Source organism: Amblyraja radiata, chromosome 37 (assembly GCF_010909765.2).
Source record: "Amblyraja radiata isolate CabotCenter1 chromosome 37, sAmbRad1.1.pri, whole genome shotgun sequence".
Taxonomy (NCBI): domain Eukaryota; kingdom Metazoa; phylum Chordata; class Chondrichthyes; order Rajiformes; family Rajidae; genus Amblyraja; species Amblyraja radiata.
This window is the reverse complement of record NC_045992.1, coordinates 518,951-537,246: the sequence shown is the minus strand read 5'-3', so window position 1 is coordinate 537,246 and position 18,296 is coordinate 518,951. Positions and strand designations below refer to the sequence as shown.

General features: G+C 39.0%; 1 protein-coding gene across 1 annotated transcript in view; it reads left to right on the top strand.

The window, feature by feature from the left end:
• Nucleotides 1-18,296, top strand: part of tubgcp2 (tubulin gamma complex associated protein 2) — a 28,234-nt gene extending 9,938 nt beyond the window's left edge. The window contains exons 7-18 of the mRNA XM_033012966.1: nt 685-884; nt 1,216-1,405; nt 2,244-2,389; nt 3,198-3,378; nt 5,725-5,905; nt 7,230-7,402; nt 9,902-10,030; nt 11,748-11,868; nt 13,158-13,301; nt 14,697-14,825; nt 15,723-15,886; nt 17,489-18,296. Of these exons, the coding sequence (XP_032868857.1) occupies nt 685-884; nt 1,216-1,405; nt 2,244-2,389; nt 3,198-3,378; nt 5,725-5,905; nt 7,230-7,402; nt 9,902-10,030; nt 11,748-11,868; nt 13,158-13,301; nt 14,697-14,825; nt 15,723-15,886; nt 17,489-17,600 (1,870 nt within the window). The 3' untranslated portion in view covers nt 17,601-18,296. The remainder of the gene's footprint in view (nt 1-684; nt 885-1,215; nt 1,406-2,243; nt 2,390-3,197; nt 3,379-5,724; nt 5,906-7,229; nt 7,403-9,901; nt 10,031-11,747; nt 11,869-13,157; nt 13,302-14,696; nt 14,826-15,722; nt 15,887-17,488) is intronic.

The following is an 18,296-nucleotide window of genomic DNA, read 5'->3' as shown; positions in this document are numbered from 1 at the left end:
AGGCTTCAAACTCCTTCCATAAGCTAGGATACTGTCCCTCTTGGACTTTGTCTATGGAACTGTTACACTACAAATATTCTATACTCTGGATCTTCACCTTTGCTCTATCTATTCTACTTGAGTTTGGCTTGATTGTATTTATGGATTGTTTGTATGGTATTAGCTGAACTGATTGGATAGCATGCAAAGCAAATATTCCACTGTACCTCTGCACACGTCATAATAGTAAACCTAAACTGTGGACGTGTTCTTCCTGTCACTTTTGGTCTAGGGATCTACTCCATCCTTTTCCAGACTGTCATACACACCCCTACCTACATGCCAACACCAGGGCTCACATAACTCACACTGCAGAGCTGATGATGTTCATTGTTGAGTTCAGTGTGTTCTGTGTAGTAGCTTTTCTCTTATTATTTCCCAGTGGTCTTGGAAACATCCAACTATGTTATTCAGATTCAGCAGATCATGAAGGTTGTGGCTCAGGCAGGTACATTGCCTGTGTGTGCACATTGTAGAGTGGGAACACAGGGTAAGCGGACCCGTGGAATGTTTATAACATTAGGTGGGAATGACAGAAGCAAAATAACTCCTACTCTAGCCTGACTGGGGAACATGTAGCAGTGAAACAATGCTCAGAGAAATGTTTGTTTCCCAGCTTTGATAATTCCATTGATGTTGCTGCAGATTCATTGAGGATAAATCATCGTTTGAGCACGGCCAGGTAAACCACGCCTTAGCTGCTGCAATGCGGACACTGGTGAAGGAGTACATGATCCTCGTGACACAACTGGAACATTTACAGAGACAAGGACTGCTCTCGTTACAGAAACTTTGGTTTTATGTTCAACCAACCATTAGAACGATGGAAATTATGGCATCAATAGGTACAATGTTATTGTCTTCATTGTAATTTCCATTTAAAGCCAAGCATAAAAAGTCTTGAAAGTAAACCACGGTTGTAATTCATCTATGCCTGTCAGCGCACCTGCAGCAAATGCAAGTAGTGCTAACTAAAACATTTGTCATTTGAAATCATTCTTTCAATGTTTGGGGAGAATGATCCTTATTTGAAGTACAAAACCATTGAATAGCTTCCCTAAGTTAACCACAGTCAACAGATTTTAAAAAATTTTGCAAGGCATTTTCCACAAAATAAACGGTGTACAGATAGCAACTGTTTCAATAGATTGTTCTTCATCTTCTATCCTCTACCAGCTACCTCCGTGGAGAAAGGAGAATGTATGGGAGGATCAACGCTAAGTGTGCTGCATGACAGAACGTTTAACTACACAGGAGATAATCAGGCACAGGAGTTGTGTCTCTACCTAACCAAAGCAGCAAGTGTACCTTACTTTGAAATTTTAGAAAAGTGGATCTACAGAGGAATTATACAAGATCCTTACAGGTATAAGCAAATTCTTGGAAATCCTCAATGCCTATAAGATTATTTCAAGAGTATTGAATCCTTGCAGGAAGGTTTGCTGGTGCTACTCGGAAGGATTTAAACTGGAGAGGCAGGGAGATGGGAACCAGAGTAGTGGGTCATACATTGGATTTGGTGATGCAAAGATAGAGGCTAGTACTAGTAAAGATAACGCAGAAAAAACGAATTAACTCATTCTGCTTGGAATGTTTTAACTTGTCGTATTAAGCAGGGATGTAATGCTGAGGCTTTATAATGTGCTGGTCAAACCCCATTGGCGTTTTGTGTGCAGATCTGGGCCCCATATCTGAGGGGATGTGCTGGCGTTATAGAAGGTTTAGAGGAGGTTTAGAAGAATGACCTGGGGATGATTAGGTTTACATATGAGGGGCGTTTGATGGCTCTAGGCATGTACTCACTGACAATTACTGAATAGTGAAGGCCTGGACAGAGGATGTTTCCACTAGTGTGAGAGTCTAGGACCAGAGGGCACAGCCTCCGAATAAAAGGACATCCCTTTAGAAAGAAAGTGAGAAGGAATTTCTTTAGCCAGAGGGTGGTGAATCTGTGGAATTCATTGCCACAGACAGCAAATCATTGGGTATTTTTTAAAGCGGAGATTGACAGGTTCTTGATTAGTAAGGGTGTCAAAGGTTACAGGGAGAAGGCAGGAGAATGGGGTTGAGAGGGAAAGAGAGCTCGGCCATGAGTGAATGGTGGAATAGACTGGGCTAAATTTCCTAATTCTGCTCCTATGACTTGTGTTTTGCGTTACAACTTATTTTTTTAAATTGAGCAAATTGATCTTTGTAATGTGCAGTGAGTTTATGGTGGAGGAGCATGAACTTAAAAAGGAGAAAATTCAGGAGGATTACAATGACAAGTATTGGGATGAGAGGTACACGATTATCCAGTACCGAATCCCATCATTTCTGCAGAAGTTGGCTGACAAGATACTTAGTACAGGTAACGCAACCTTTTGGCTTTCTCCATTACAGTGTATCTCTTTGTGTTGATTTAAAATACTATAAGTATATATGTTTTAGTGTTGAAGTGAATTGATTAGTTTTAATATTAAAATCTTATTTTCAGTTAAAACAGAAACACTGTAATAAAAGTGCATGAGACAGAGCTATTTAACTGAAATTCCAGGTGTATATCATTTGTTGGATTTTTATTTAAGGAAATCCATTTTTAAACTTTCTATAACAACGATAATTGCTCAAGATTCCAGCATATACTTCTATAAAATATTTGTACGTACCTATAAAATGTTGGGGTTTTAAATTACATACTACAAGAATAATATTTGTTTACTATTAAAGAGGTCGGCCATTAAGTGTTATAATGAGCGGTTAATATATTTCCCTAAAAACCTGCTGAAATTTAGGTAACTTCCTTCTTGGACAACGTGTAAGAGATTTTCTATTTCACAGTAGGAGTACATGATAGCACATCATGGTCAATAGATGTTGTTTAAACAATCATATAGAACATTTTCTGATTAAGGGAATGCAATTTCTTGATCTGCTGGAGGAGCCGAGAAGTAGAAATCCTCGGTCTCTTTGTCCTTTCTTTCCTGTTATTTAGCATGGTCCAAGAAGGACATCGGGTTTTTTCTTTGTTTTAATTTGACGATCACATTTAAAATATTTTCCCATGTGCTTAATGACATTCTTCTAGTTTGGGTTGGTGGACAGTCTGTAGGAGGAAACGCCCGCTTTATTTTGGCCATCACTGTGATGATAACAAACTGTGTTTTCTTTATTTTCAGGAAAATATCTGAATGTTGTTAGGGAATGTGGTCGTGATGTGACGTGTCCCAATGCCAAGGAAGTGATCTACACTCTGAAGGAGCGTGCATACGTGGAACAAATTGAAAAGTCCTACAACTATGCCAGCAAGGTTCTGCTAGACTTTCTAATGAAGGAAAAAGAACTCCTGGCACGACTCGGGTACATAACCTTAAATAGTTTATTGAGAAAGGAAATGTTTTCTTCTGTTTATTGCCTGCAGTAAGTGAGTTGCTATAAAAGGTCTTAATTTCCTTGTTTGGTGCTACTTGTACAATAGATCATCAGCCAATAATCCCATGGGAACATTTCTGAAATTTAAACTATGTATTAAATTATTCCCACAAATGGATTTACATGTCCCTTTCGGATTTGCCTATGAGGTTCTGCTTGTATCATTAGTATCTCCACATTTAACCTTGTTGAAGGCATAGTAAATCAGTGGTCATATTTAACACAAATAAATAGTCACATCTTGCACCAGATCATTTTAGTTGTAAAACTGGCTGTAGTTCATTAGAGACAAGGAGGCACAATTAAAGTTTCTGCTCTTTGGTTTCATGTTCAAGGTTTTAAAATCAAAAAGAAACATAGATCCATGTGTAGTAGTAGAAGTGATTCTCATTGCCATGTCTTTAGTTCCACGTCACAGTTAATTGAAATTTAAAATTTTAAACCATTTTCAGTTTTCAAATTTAAATGAACACTATACCAAACAGTGTAACATTCTACTTTACCCTGAAGCATCAGATGAATGTTAATCTTCATTTGATGAAGTGACCTTCAGAGAAGCTTTTTGTAAACACAACTTTCCAAATCCCTGGGATTTGTGTCCAGTATATAATCGCTGATTTTTGTTACCATGCCCCATATGAACCTCATTATTAGCAGAGTAAGGAGTTATTTTAAAAATGTATTGATACCAGCCAGACAATCCCTTTGAAATTTTAATCTTGAATATGTAGGTCAGAAATTCTACATTTTTTTTTCACATGTAAAAGTTGGCTATTTTAGTGGAATTGCTTCAGGACTTGCAGAAAGTCCGATTTGTTTCAGTTCACTGTTGCTGACTGTTTATGGCATTCCAATGTAGCAATCCTTGGTTGTTAATTGAATCTAAGAAAATACAAACTTTATTTAATAACAATGCAAAGAATATTGCTAGTGAGCTGTTTAAACTCATTAACTTTGAAAATCTCCCTCCAGTCTTGATATGGCTTGTTTTTCTAATCAGCCCCATGTGGCAAGCAGGGCAGGCTCACTGTCAAATGTGGTTTAAATGTCTGGTGGAATGTGTTTGCAAGATCAAATGAAGTACAAACAGAAGTTGGCCATTCAGCCCCTTGAGACTGTTCTGTCAGTCAGTACGATCATGGCATATTCAATATCCCACGTCTTTCTCCATAACCCGTGATTCACTTGTTGGTTAGAAACCTATGTATTATTTATGACAAAATCTTAAGATAGATGAAACCATCATCTTATGGAACTATCAGAATCGTGTCTGTAGCCCCCTCCCCCAATCTAAACATGAACGTGACTTGAGAGCTTTAAACTTTTCTAAACAAGGCCAGTTTTTTGATGGAGTAAGACTGCTGTAAATAGAAGTTGTTCGGACAGGGTTGGCTTGGAGTCTGGAAAAAATGGATAATATTAATACAATGTTTAAAAGCACTAGGTTTTAAACATGTTTCTATAGTCTGAACAAGGGTCTCAACCCAAAACGCACCCTCCATTTCCATCCAGCATTTGGATCCTCTTCTGTCTTAATTCTGTAGTATTGCCTAGATTTCACAGAAGCAACTAGTTGTGTGACTTCACTTGCTTAGGCAGGTACTCTGATGTCACAACTAAATTTAGTAGTGGTCGATGTTATTACCCATTCTTCACTCTTATGTCTAATCTGTGTATGAAATCTTGAGGAGACTAGTTAGAGTGAATGCACAGCCTTTTACCCAGGATAGCGGAATCAAAACACAGGGACATAGATTTAAGGTGAGAGGGGAAAGATTTAATGGGAACCTGAGGGGCAGCTTCTTCATACTTCTGATTGGGTGGGACAATCTGCCAGAGGAGGTAGTTGAGGCAGGTCCTATAACAGCATTTAAAAGACACTGAACGGGTACATGATTAGGAAAGGTTTAGAGGTATATGGGCCAAAGGTGGACAAATGGAACTAGCCTAGATAGAGCATCTTGGTCACCATGGGCATGTTGGACTGAAGAACCTGTTTCCATGCTCTATGTTTCTGACTCAAACATCATTTAATTGTAACCTGTTGTCTGGTTGAGACAAAAAATATTGCCTCTTATTTTTGATGCAAATTAATTCTAATGCATATTGTCAAAAGCTGTATTTCATTACTTGTTCCGTGCTAACAAAATTGTTACCATGTGTATTTTAAATCCTCCTTCGACAAACTTTGTGGTTATTAATTATCCTGTTCTGTACAATAAAATCAACATATGGTACTGCAATAAAATGTTTGCTATCTTGATTGTATTCCAGGTCAATAAAACACTACTTCCTGATGGATCGAGGAGATTTCTTTGTCCATTTCATGGACCTTACAGAGGAAGAGCTGAAAAAGTCAGTGGATGATATCATCACCACCAGGCTGGAAGCTCTTTTGGAGCTAGCTCTGCGAATGAGCACAGCCAACACTGACCCATTTAAGGATGATTTGAAGGTTTGTGCAAACAGAATTGATGGATCCACAGACATAGAAATTGGTGGAGTTGTGGATAGCAAGGAATGTTGTCAAATGATACAATTGGATGCAGATCAATTAGAAATTTGGGCAACAAAATGTAGGTGAGGTTTAATCCGAGCAAATGTGATGTATTTTAGAAGGTCAAATGCAAGAGGAAAGTTTACAGTAAATTACAAAACTCTTAGGACCATTAATGTACAGAGGGATTTTGGGGTGCAAGTCTATAGCTCCTGGAAAGGGCCGATACAAATCATTGGTTTGAAAACACATACCTCCATATTCAGGGATAGTTTCACCTTGGTACACGTGATAATAATAAACTAAACTATAGCGTGGTAAAGAAGGTGTATGGCAAGCTTGTCTTCATTAACAACATCTGGAGCTTTGAATATGTAATTTAATAAAAATCCCCATGATGACAGATTATGAAGAGGGTGCTTAGTATTGAAAGGAATGGTCTAATGTGATATGGAGTACATGTATGAGTGAATTTAAAATGTAGGTGCAGGAAGAAGGTGGATGATTTTGAATGTTACTATCCTGATGCTTAATTTGGGAAGCGACAGTACTGTGATACAATGGGTGTTTGTTTTTGATATTGAGACGATGAAGTAAATAATGGTTTGAAGAATGACAATAGTGCAGCAGAATATTTAAGGACATTTCAAAAGGAGTTGGTGGGTGAAGGAGCTACGTGTCGCTAGAATTGTACCTGGCTAACTGGAGCGTGGCTGAAGCAAAGCCTATTAATTACATTTTAAATACAGTGTAGTTGTAGGGGGAATATCCAAATAAAGTAACCAGAAAATTGAGTCTTGGAGAAATGGCATAAACTTATTGTTCTGAATAATTCCACCCTCCCTTCCCTGTGATTCACAACTGTAACTAGGATTTACTGGTCACTATAATCTGTTAATTTCTCTCTTCTTCACCATTTTTATCAATTCCAATTCAAAGTGATTGTTCTGCAATTTACCATCATTCTGGAGCCCCAAAACTTTTGATCTTTAATTCTCTTTAAAGTATGTTTTGTAAACAGTGAGTAACAACGCCCATCAACATGTGGACTTTTAATTTTAACGTCTACCCAAGTGTCTGCCTAGATACGAGATCTATTGTGAATGTGCATCATTCCCAAGCATTTAACCATTCTGTTGTCTTACATTTATTGAAATTGTATTCACATTTTATGTAACTCTGGTTATGTCGTTCAAAATCCAAAATGATTCACTTAGTGTTTTCAGTTAATGATGACAGTTTGGATGTAGTAAATTAAATGCATGATTTTATTCTACTGCAGATTAATCTTATGCCGCATGACCTCATCACTCAGTTGCTGCGGGTTCTTGCTATAGAAACCAAGCAGGAAAAGGCCATCATCAATGCAGACCCAACTGAGATTGCCCTTAGTGGCCTGGAAGCTTTCTCCTTTGACTATGTGGTGAAATGGCCATTGTCATTGATTTTAAACAGGTGAGTGGTTTTGTCCAACTACACTGTAACATGCAAACCTATCGCCAAACTCATTCTGCTTTGGTCTATTCATCTGGCTAAGTCCTGTATGAGCAAGTGTGGATTTCTGCTATTGTTGAAGCTGTAATTTAATGTTAGAAGATAACTTAATATCTGGAATTTCACCAGCCTCAGTAAGGAAATGCTGCTTGTCAGTTAGGAAGCAATGTCAGACCTGTACCTGATTGGTGTTGCTTGGGGTGTTCCACACTGTGACACTGAATTAACAGTGAAACATCACATTAGTGTGCTTGCCCTGACTCTAAAGCTGAACGATCACAATGCACTAAAATCTAGACTAATAATTTCTGCAGCCCTTTTGTCAATGGCATCTTCCAGCATGAATTGTAATCATCGTACGCATGTGCTTCATCAGTGGGACATTGAAGATGCCATGGCACTGTTCAGATGCAAGCTTAGATTGTTCTGGTGTACAGGCTAATATTTCCTTGATGGTCATCACATATGTGAATAGTTGACCAACTGATGTATTGTTTTTGCTCTATACATAGATCACACACAGAAGAGTCAATTGCACCTCAAATTAAATCTGACCATGAATGGTGCTTTTTGACAATATGATGGGAAACTAGAGTTCCCTTCATGGGAACAAGGAAGTCCAGTATGACTGAGAGAAACTATAAAATAAAATCTAATATTAAAATAAAACCCCACTACAAGTAATTTGAATAAATCCAATGTGTACAATATCAATCCTGTGTTTGGGGATTTTCCATTGATTGTGAGAAAAGTAAAATATAATTTTGCGAGCCATAACAAACAGATTCTTCTTTCTGCATTTAGCCCATTACAGACTCCAGCAATGATGGGAAAGCAGCCACTCATTGTCTGGAAAATGAGTTAATTTGATCTATAGAGAATAGTGCTTCATTCAACTATTCAGTCATATATGAGCAGCAATTTAGGTTTTTAAGGAATTATAGATGTATAAGATCCTGGTTGTGAAGTTAACATAGAAGCTTGTCAGAACGTTCTCATGGCTGTGGTATTCAGATTTATATTGACATCTTAATCACTGTTATTTAACAGCTATGACATCAGTGGAAAAGATTCACAGACCGTTGCCAGGATTTTCTTTTGACCACAGCCCATTACACTGACATTACAGCTCGCTGACTGATTTACAGGCAGGATGTGTCGCCCAGCTCACTGGAACCCGTCTGTCAGTGATCTTCTGTCTGACAGCAAGTTCACTTGGCAGAAGGAAAGGCCATTAAACGTACCTGGGAAACCTGGCAGTAAATGCTTACCTGGAATTGAACCTCATTAAATAAAGCTTGTGTACAGTGCATCTCACACACTTTTATAGGATCGTAGATTTTTAGATATTTTAAGAATACTTTGACTGCCTTAACAGTGACATCTTGAAGCTACATCAATACAGAAAGAGGATCAATTACTGCAGTGATTTAAACATTGTGTACAAAACAATGGTGTAGAAATGAGGTACTTGTATGGCACTTTTCATTTATTAAAGTACTGGAATTATTCATCTATTTTATTGTTACACTAGTTAGGAACTGAATTTTATTTTTCATTCATTGTTGGTCAAAAACCAGACAAAGGTAGAGATGATCTCTCTGTCAATGATTTTTTTGGAAAGTGTTTAAGCTCTCAAATTAAAATGACTCAACAGTTTTTATGACACATTGTCCAGATCTAACCATTAACAAGTTTACTGCTCCAGGCTGGCTTTGTGTTTTCTAATTTCCTACGGCCAAAGCTTTGTACTTTGGGCATCAGTGGCTTGTTTGTGGAGGACAAATTAAAGAATGAAGAATGTGTGGTGGCATGACATGCTTGAAGCGTGTTACAGACCTGGGTCTTTGAGCCCGTGCCTTCAGAGCTTCCCTCATCTTGTACCATATCTTTACACCGTTAACATTGCCATTGCTCTGTTGCTGCCGTGATTAAGCAGCTGTGTAGAAAAACTTACATGGCCTTGTGTGCTATCAATGAATCTCAAATAAAGAGAGCTTTCAAATTCTCATCTCAGGTGGTGGAATATGTTTTGCATAAGAAATAATATCTGTATTCAAGAAATAAGGAAAACAAATATAATATAAAATGATAAAACATTTATAAATCTTAAATTTTAAATAGTTCTTAAACAACTTTATTTTTAATTTAATTCTGATCCCAACACAAATATTGGAGTGATTATGACCTATTAACACTAACTTATTTATTTTGCAGTGGATTCAATCACTTTTTTAAGAGTGGCAAGATATTAGACGGGAAGAGCTAAAATAACGTTTTCTTGCCCTTGAGTTTGATGTTCTGTGTGTTTAATTTGGATACATAACGCCGTGCCATAGTCGCACTGCAACGCTACGGAAAGGAGGCATTATGTAATTGCTGTGAATGTTGCCAATAAATATCTAATTTCAAGTTCTAGTTGCATTATGTGAGCTCACTATTCATTTTTTTTCTCAATAGGAAAGCTTTGACAAGGTATCAAATGCTGTTCAGACATATGTTTTACTGTAAGCATGTGGACCGGCAGCTGTGTAACGTGTGGCTCAGTAATACAGTTGCAAAACAGTATTCATTATACTCTGCGAGATGGTAAGGATGATTATTTGAGACAGTGCTCTCCCTGTATTTAACGTCTATCGTGCATTCTCGACATTTGTGGCATTTATGACACTGCCTGGAACAGTGTATTGAAACATTTATGAATTCTGATCTTGCCAGTTCAGATCACTTTGAATCTGTTGTACAATCTATCAGTAGAACATTATAAATAAGTGGTATTCCTGAAGTGACCTGAGAATCAATTGAATTAAGTAAACTTGTCATATTATGACTCAGTGACTTTCACTTTGACAAAGCTTTCCTTTAACTTAGTGTAGGTTGTATCTCAAAAAAAATAGTGTTTTGACTAAAGAGAGTGGGAGAGATTTAAAAAATGAATGTGTGGATGTCATGTGAGTTTCTTTCTGTATTTTCTTTCCATACTACATTAACGTAATATTTTGAATAACGTACAGCTGATTGAAATCCACTTTAAAAATGCAGTACTTGTGTGAACATTTTGTTGCTTATGTGTACTGTAAGTTGAGAACCTTGCAGTATTTATTCAGCCAAAATATGTAATGAACTGCAACATCATCTGAGCTAAGTGGAAGGAATGTCTCGTTTGTATGGCACTGTCAGGGGGTAACATGCACACACTGTCATTTGTACAGTCAGATTAAATAATTTCACCTATTAGACTACTTCTAATACCTGTAATGGAAGAATTAAAGTTGTAACAGTCCTTGTATTAATATTAACTAGGTCTATGTTGTTTAGAATGTACAAATAGATATTCTCAATGTGAATTGTTCCCAGTTAGTCAGAGTTCCAGTGAGCGTCAAACTTAATTTGCAAAACGTAACCTTCTGGCGCCTAAACTGTTACATTGTGTGCTTTTATAAAATTCTGAATTGATATCACTGAAGAAGAGCATTCATTGGAATATCTTGTTCTGTTTGGTATCTGATAGCGCATTTGCCATCTCAGTCCAAAATGTCGTTCCTTTTTCCAGACATTAATCTGCCCTTACACTGAAACATCCAGGCCCGTCGATCCAACTTGAACATGCCAATCAAGATGCTTCATGTAAACAAATCTTATAAACGCATATACCTCTAAACCTTTCATATCCATCTACCTGTCCAAATATTTTTAAATTATTGTTATTGTACCAGCCTCAATTACCTCCTGGCATGCTTTTCCATATAGTCACCACTCCCTGAATGAAAAAAGTTATCCCTCAGATTCCAATTATATCTTTTCCCTCTTACCGTAAAGTTACATCCCTCTCGTTCTTGATTTCCCCTTCCCCAGGAAAATGACACTGCACATTCACGCTATTCCCTTCATGACGTTATACACCTCTATAAGATCACCTCAGTCTCCTGCACTACAAGGAATGAAGTCCTAGCCTGCCCTCGAGTCCTGACAACATCCTCGTAAATCTTCTCTGCACCCTTACACTTTGACATAGGCTTCAGATCCAGGTGGAAATGCCACCACAGTATCCTGCTTCACTGCAGATGATTTGTATAACTTACATAACTCTTTACAAGCTTAGCTTCTGAACAACCAGCTAAGGGGAAGAAAATGGAAAAATTGTAAATTTGAATTTAATGTACGTGAATGGTGCAAGATTAATTTGAGGAAATTATGACTGGGGACCAAAGCTACTCCCCTGACTGTTCATAACCAATAGGTTTTAATTAGGGTTTTCAAGTTCAGGTGCCAGAAGCTCACTGTTACAATAATTTTATCTTTTTAGGTTTGCTGCTGCTTTCACCTTGAGACAGCGAATGCTGAATTTTGTGCAGAACATTCAGTATTATATGATGTTTGAGGTTATGGAACCCAACTGGCACATCATGGAAAATAATTTGAAATCGGTAAGCAATAAACAACTTTAAATTGTAGTCATAGAGTCATGCAGCGTGGAGATGGTCCCTACGGCCCCACACATCTATGCTAGACTAGATGTCCCATCCAAGCAGGTCCCAGAGAGTCAGAGAGAAATTAGCTGACATTTTTTTTGAAAACCTCCCTCTTGCCAAGTACTTTGTTCCAACTATTCCAATATAAAGTATGACAAGTTGATTTAATGTCTGCTGCACTCCTCTTGATGCTGTGGGACTGCTTACTTCTTCAATGTGGAGGACATTACTTTGGCATGTTTTCCAGTTATAATCATGAGCTAAATTACATTAGCAAATATAAATGAACGGTTATTGAAAGCAATTTAACTTTAATGAATACTCTGAATATGTTTTGTATTGTTTCCTTTCCTACTGTATCTCTAAACTAAACTAATCATAACTCAAATGTGGAAGACATTACTGTAGAGACAGATAATGAAATCAAAATGTATGCTAGTCATAGTTCTGAAATGTAATATGGTAGTTATTAAAACATTTAAATGCAAGAGTTCATAGTTATTCCTTAATAATGGCTACAGTGTGCATTCTCTTGATACATATGGAAGTATTTGTGTAAACATTTATCTTGAATGTTTTCACTGAATGCAGAGATTTTTGTTGTTACATTTGTTTTAACTCTTATCATTTTATCTATTTGTTTAAAAAGATAAGCAGCATGTGTTGTGTGTAGTTTTATTTTTCAAATCTAAGGGCGGGTATACGTATACGTTGAGAAGAGTGATTGGGGGCTGAAGTATGAGGTGATTTGCTTTGAGACTCATGAGGATGTGGTAGCATCAATGTTGAGAAGCGGTTTCATATGTCTGGAGCATCTAGCGTTGGCGAGCATGGTCTATTGTACCGAATAAAAGTCGGCCATTTAGAAGAAAATTTGCTTTAAGCAGAACACTGAATCTCTGGAGTTGTCTTTCACAAAGGGCTGTGGATGCTTGACTGTGGAATGCATTCAAAGCTCTTGTCAGTAGATCAGTAGGTCATTACTGGTATCAGGTAAATATGGAGTCAAATTGAAGTAAATATTTTATAGCTTGTATTCTTGTGTTACTTTGGATAGTGTGAAGAATGGAAACGCTTGGGTTACAGTTACATTATGGTTGCAGTTGAGGAATTCACTCATTAGAGATGTTTTAGTCCTCAACGATCATAATGTAGACACATCGTACTTAACTAAAACTTTATGCACAAAGACATTTGAGGCAAACATGCATGCTTCATAATTTATGTCATTTGTATTTTGTTAGGCATCTAACATTGATGAAGTTTTGAGCTATCATACTAGTTTCCTGGACAACTGTATGAAGGACTGCATGTTAACTAATACAGTGCTGCTGAAGATCTTTTCAAAGCTGATGTCGGTGTGTGTCATGTTTACCAACTGTATGCAGGTGAGCCAACGTCTATTCTATTGTACATAATCCTAGTCATTTAAGTGTCTATATTTGTGACAAAATACTGGAGTAACTCAGCGGATCAGGAAGCATCCCTGGAGACAAGGAATGGGTGCAGTTTCGGGTTGAGACCCTTCATCAGACTTGAGACCCTTCATCAGACTTGAGTTTAAGATTAAGATGCACGGGATTAACAGTGATTTATTCATTTGCATTCAGAACAGGCTTACTGACAGGGTTGCGGTGGAGGGACAATATTCAGGCTGTATGTCTCAACAATGGAGTTCCATAGCATTCTGTGCTGGGACTTCTGCAGATGACACCAAGATTGCTGGAGTCGCGGACTGTAAGGAAGGCTGTCAAAGTATACAGTGAGGCATAAATCAGCTGTAGAAATACGCAAAACAATGGCAGATGGAGTTTAATCTGAGGAAGTGTAAGGTGTTGCACTTGGTAATGGGAAAATATACAATTAATGGCATGACCCTTCAGAGCATTGATGTACAGAGGGATGTCTAAGTCCATAACTCCCTGAAAGTGGCAACGCAAGTAGATAGTGGTAGGCAAGGCATATGACATGTTTGCTTTAATAGGTCAGGGCATTGAGTATAAGAGTCAGCTTTATAGGCCTTTTGCTCGGCCACATTTGAGTATTGCATGCCTCATTGCAGAAAGAATGTGGATGCTTTGGAAAGGGCGTAGAGGAGGTTTACCAGAATGATGCCTGGATTAGACACAGGGAGAGGTTGGGCAGACTTGGATTGTTTTCTCTGGAGCACCAGAGGTTGCAGGAAGACCTGATGGATATGTATCAAATTATGAGAGGCATAGATAGGATAGACAGTCACAACTTTTTTCCAAGTATGGAAAAATCAAATACTAGAGGGCATCTGTTTAAGGTGAATGAGGCAAAGTTTAAAGGAGATGTGCGGGGCCATGTTTTTGCACAAAGAGCGGTTGGTGCCTGGAACATGCTGCCGGGGTTGGTGGCTGAGGCAGATACAATAGGGGCATTGGAGACACTTTTGGACAGGCATATGAATATGCAGGGAATGGAGGGATATGCGTTATGTGCAGGCAGGTAAGAGGTATTCTTGGCGTCAAGTTGGGCATGGACATTATGAGCTGATTGGCCTGTTCTTGTACTGCCATTTAGTTTATTGTCACGTGTACCGAGATACAGTGAAAAGCTTTTGTTGCCAATCGAGTACAGATTGTGCCAATCGTTCACAGTGTACAGATACATGATAAAGGAATAACATTTAGTGCAAGGTAAAGCCAGCAAAGTCCAATCAAAAGTCGGAGGGTCACCACTGAGGTAGAGAGTGGTTCAGGACTTCTCTCTAGTTGTGTACTGTCCTCTACCTTCATACCTCCATGTTCTATTCTCAGAAGTTCACTCAGAGCATCAAGATTGACAGTGAGATGATGCGCCTGACCCTGGAACACGGCACAATGAAGGGGCCGCCCACTCAGTCCGAGCGGTCCGAGGAGGTCGAAAAGAAACGACTCACCAAAAAGGTGAACGACCCCCTGCCTGTGTGTTTGGTAACGTTCCTGCCTGTGTGTGTGTGTGTGTGTTTGGTAACGTTGCTGCCTGTGTGTGTGTGTGTGTTTGGTAACGTTGCTGCCTGTGTGTTTGGTAACGTTCCTGCCTGTCTGTGTGTGTGTTTGGTAACGTTCCTGCCTGTGTGTGTGTGTGTGTGTGTTTGGTAACGTTGCTGCGCGCGTGTGTGCTTGGTAACGTTCCTGCCTGTGAGTGTGTGTGTGTTTGGTAACGTTGCTGCCTGTGTGTGTGTGTGTTTGGTAACGTTCCTGCCTGTGTGTGTGTGTGTTTGGTAACGTTGCTGCCTGTGTGTTTGGTAACGTTGCTGCGCGCGTGTATGTGTGTGTGTGATTGGTAACGTTCCTGTCTGTGAACATTCTGCCACAGATATTTTGTATTGAAAATGCAGTAACCAATTAAAATGGAATGACGTATTACAGTTGTTTTAAAAGAACACAATCTCTTTGTCCTTGGTATTGGCAATTTAAATACATCCCAATAGAATGAAGTGGTTCTTTGTAAATATCATTTTGTAATAACAGCCCTTTGTGTTAATCAGTACACACCTACAGAAAACAGTTGTTTTATCCATTGACCATATAACTGGGCGGCTGTTGTGGGAAATGAGAATGTTAACAGAATGTACTCCTTGAAGACCAGGGGAATACAGAGGTTGATTTGTAACTGGGAGCACTTGATGCTGACAGTGGGCCTTGGTATCTAGAACATTCTACAGCATGTGGTTCCATGGTTTCCCTGAGTTGTGTTCAGTCATTCTGTTCATGGCCAGATTAGAAGGGTAGTAGCCTCTGGTCCTGCTGGTCTGTGTGTGGGGTGCAGGGCCTAGTGTTCTAATGGCGGCTTGTTCTCAGTTTGCAGCAGAGCATATCGAGGCACTGCATTCAGCATCTGGGTTTGAGGGAACCATCAACACCTTTGACAACAACTTCTCTACCAATCTACTTGATCTGCTGGACAGATTGAGCGTTTCAAGTACGAATGACTGCGAGCATAGTATGATCAACATTATATACAGGTGAGGCGCTGGTACATGCTGCCTTCAGCAGCCAAGTATCTGACCAAGGCTATCGCTGCTGGTGCTGAAGTTACATTGGTTTAATTATTCTGCCCAGAAAAGTCAGGGGACATGAAAGAATGGGTGTATCGTGGGTTTAACACGGGGCCATTTGATCTCCCCATTCTGTTTTGTTTTTGAATAAATCTATAATCAGTTAGTTTTTATGAAGATCATAGTTCAGTTAACAAAATCAAGTCGGTTTATTCTGCCAGATGCTTCTTGCAGTTGTTCCAGGAGTCCACTCCCACTTCACTGCACATTCTCCATTCGGTTTTACAGTAACTTGCAGTAACGATTTAACCTTTAAATGTTTGCAGAAAATTCATCCTTCTTCCACACTCTGCATAAGTGTTTTAACTCCGATCTCCTTTAGTAATTTCTCTCATTAATATTAATGAATGGTGTAAGGTGTAGGCAGCAATTCTCTCCGTGTATCCAGCACTTAGTGTCTCCACGTCACACTCAGGGGAGTGTCTATTCATGCTTTCCTGGGGCAGGAACAGAAACATCTGGGCGTTACTGCAACACAGCAGTGATGAATATATTGTATGTTAGCTGTCTGCACACTCAGGTTGCTGAAAACATCCCCTGGTACTATTTGTTAAAGAAATGCAATTAATATCCAATGCCCAGGCCAAGATTTATGCCTCAATCAACAATAGTAAGAGCCAATGTTGTCGCATTGCTCCATGTGGGAGATGCCGTGCATATTGACAAAGGCATTCTATGCCCCACAGGTATCTTATTTATGATTTATGCAGAGTAAAGGCTGTGTACTTCCAGCCCACCAATGTGTTCCCCACGTGTGTGTGATGGATGGTCTGCCCAAGCTCACTGTTCCACCTGCTGGCAGCGCTGAAAGTAAATACACTGCTGTCTCTGCATTTGCCACTTGGACTCTGTGTAACACAGCCTCTACTGGCCCAAGTTGTCATCAGCACATTCCATTCAATCATTGCCATTCAATGTCAAGCAGTTTGAAGAGCATTGTCCTCCACGTTAGCTGGGTTGTGACAATAATCTTTTAATTAAAATCATTAGATAATGTAATCTGGTCACTAAGTCAACAGAATGATGTTAAACTGGAAGGTTTTGCAGAAGAGATGTACAAGGATGTTAGTGGGTCTGGAAGGCTTGAGTTCCACAGAGAGAGAGGCTGGGCCTGTCTTCCATGGAGCATTGGAGTCTATGGGATGACCTTATAGCTGTACTGAATATAAAATCCTGATGGGCATGGATAACATGGATTGCCATTCTTTCCCAGAGTAAGGGAGTCTAAAACTAGAGGACATAGGTTTAAGGTGAGAGGGGAAAGATTTAATGTGGGCAGCGTTTTTGAAGGTAGGTGAGGCAGGTACAATTACAATGTTTAAAAGGCATGTCAGGTATTTGGACAGGTACATAGATAGAATAGTTGAGAGAGATATAGGCCAAACACAGGCAAATAGGACTAGCTCAAGTGGAGATCCCGGATGGCGTGGAAGAGTTAGACTGAGTGGTCAGCTTCCATGCTTTAGAACTCTGGCTATTTTAACGGTTTTTGTCTTGTTCCATTTGCAGGTTAGATTTTAATGGATTCTACACTGAGCGTCTGGAACGCATGTCAGCGGAAAGAAGCAAAGTGCCGGTGCAGCCAGGAGCTGTAGCAAGAACACCGTTACCTGCAGAGTGAAATGTTGGCAACGGCTTGTAAATCTCCCATCCCATTCACCAATTACGGCAAGGAATAATGTGTAATACCAAGCCTAGTACAAATAGCCACACTCTAAATAAGGTTCAAATATGTAATTAGATTATTTGCAGCTGTTGTGAATAAGATTAATTTGTTAATACCATGTCGGTTTGCAGCTAGCTCTGAAGAGAATAAGATGGAGTTATTTTTATGTACAGTCTGTGAAATGATCAGAGGTTGATAGGAATTCCAGCACCTGGGAAATGTTTACATCCCAGATAATCCATCCCTTCCTGCTTACCTTTTCCTGAAATGTCTTCCTGTTCTCACTGTGAGCATCGGAAAAGTAGGAGACTGAAGGAAGGGGGCAGAGAATTGGCTCGTCCTTCATTGTGAGAAGTCCTAGATCACGAGGTGGTGTCTGCATGTCATCTTTGGTTGGCACCAAGAGGCAAGCAGGGTGAGGGTCATGTTGTGAAGTTTATAGCAGTGTTATGTTGTATTGTAGGAAGGTGTAAATGGTGGTAGGTTTTATTTCCAAAAGCTGAAATGGAATATTTTCAATTTTTTTTATTTTAAAGTCATAGTGCCTTCAATCATTTCACTTTATCTGAACATTGCACAGTTTTTTATTATCTGAAGTATAATCTGACTAACAAATGTGTAATAAATATTTCAGTATGAAATGCACCTAAA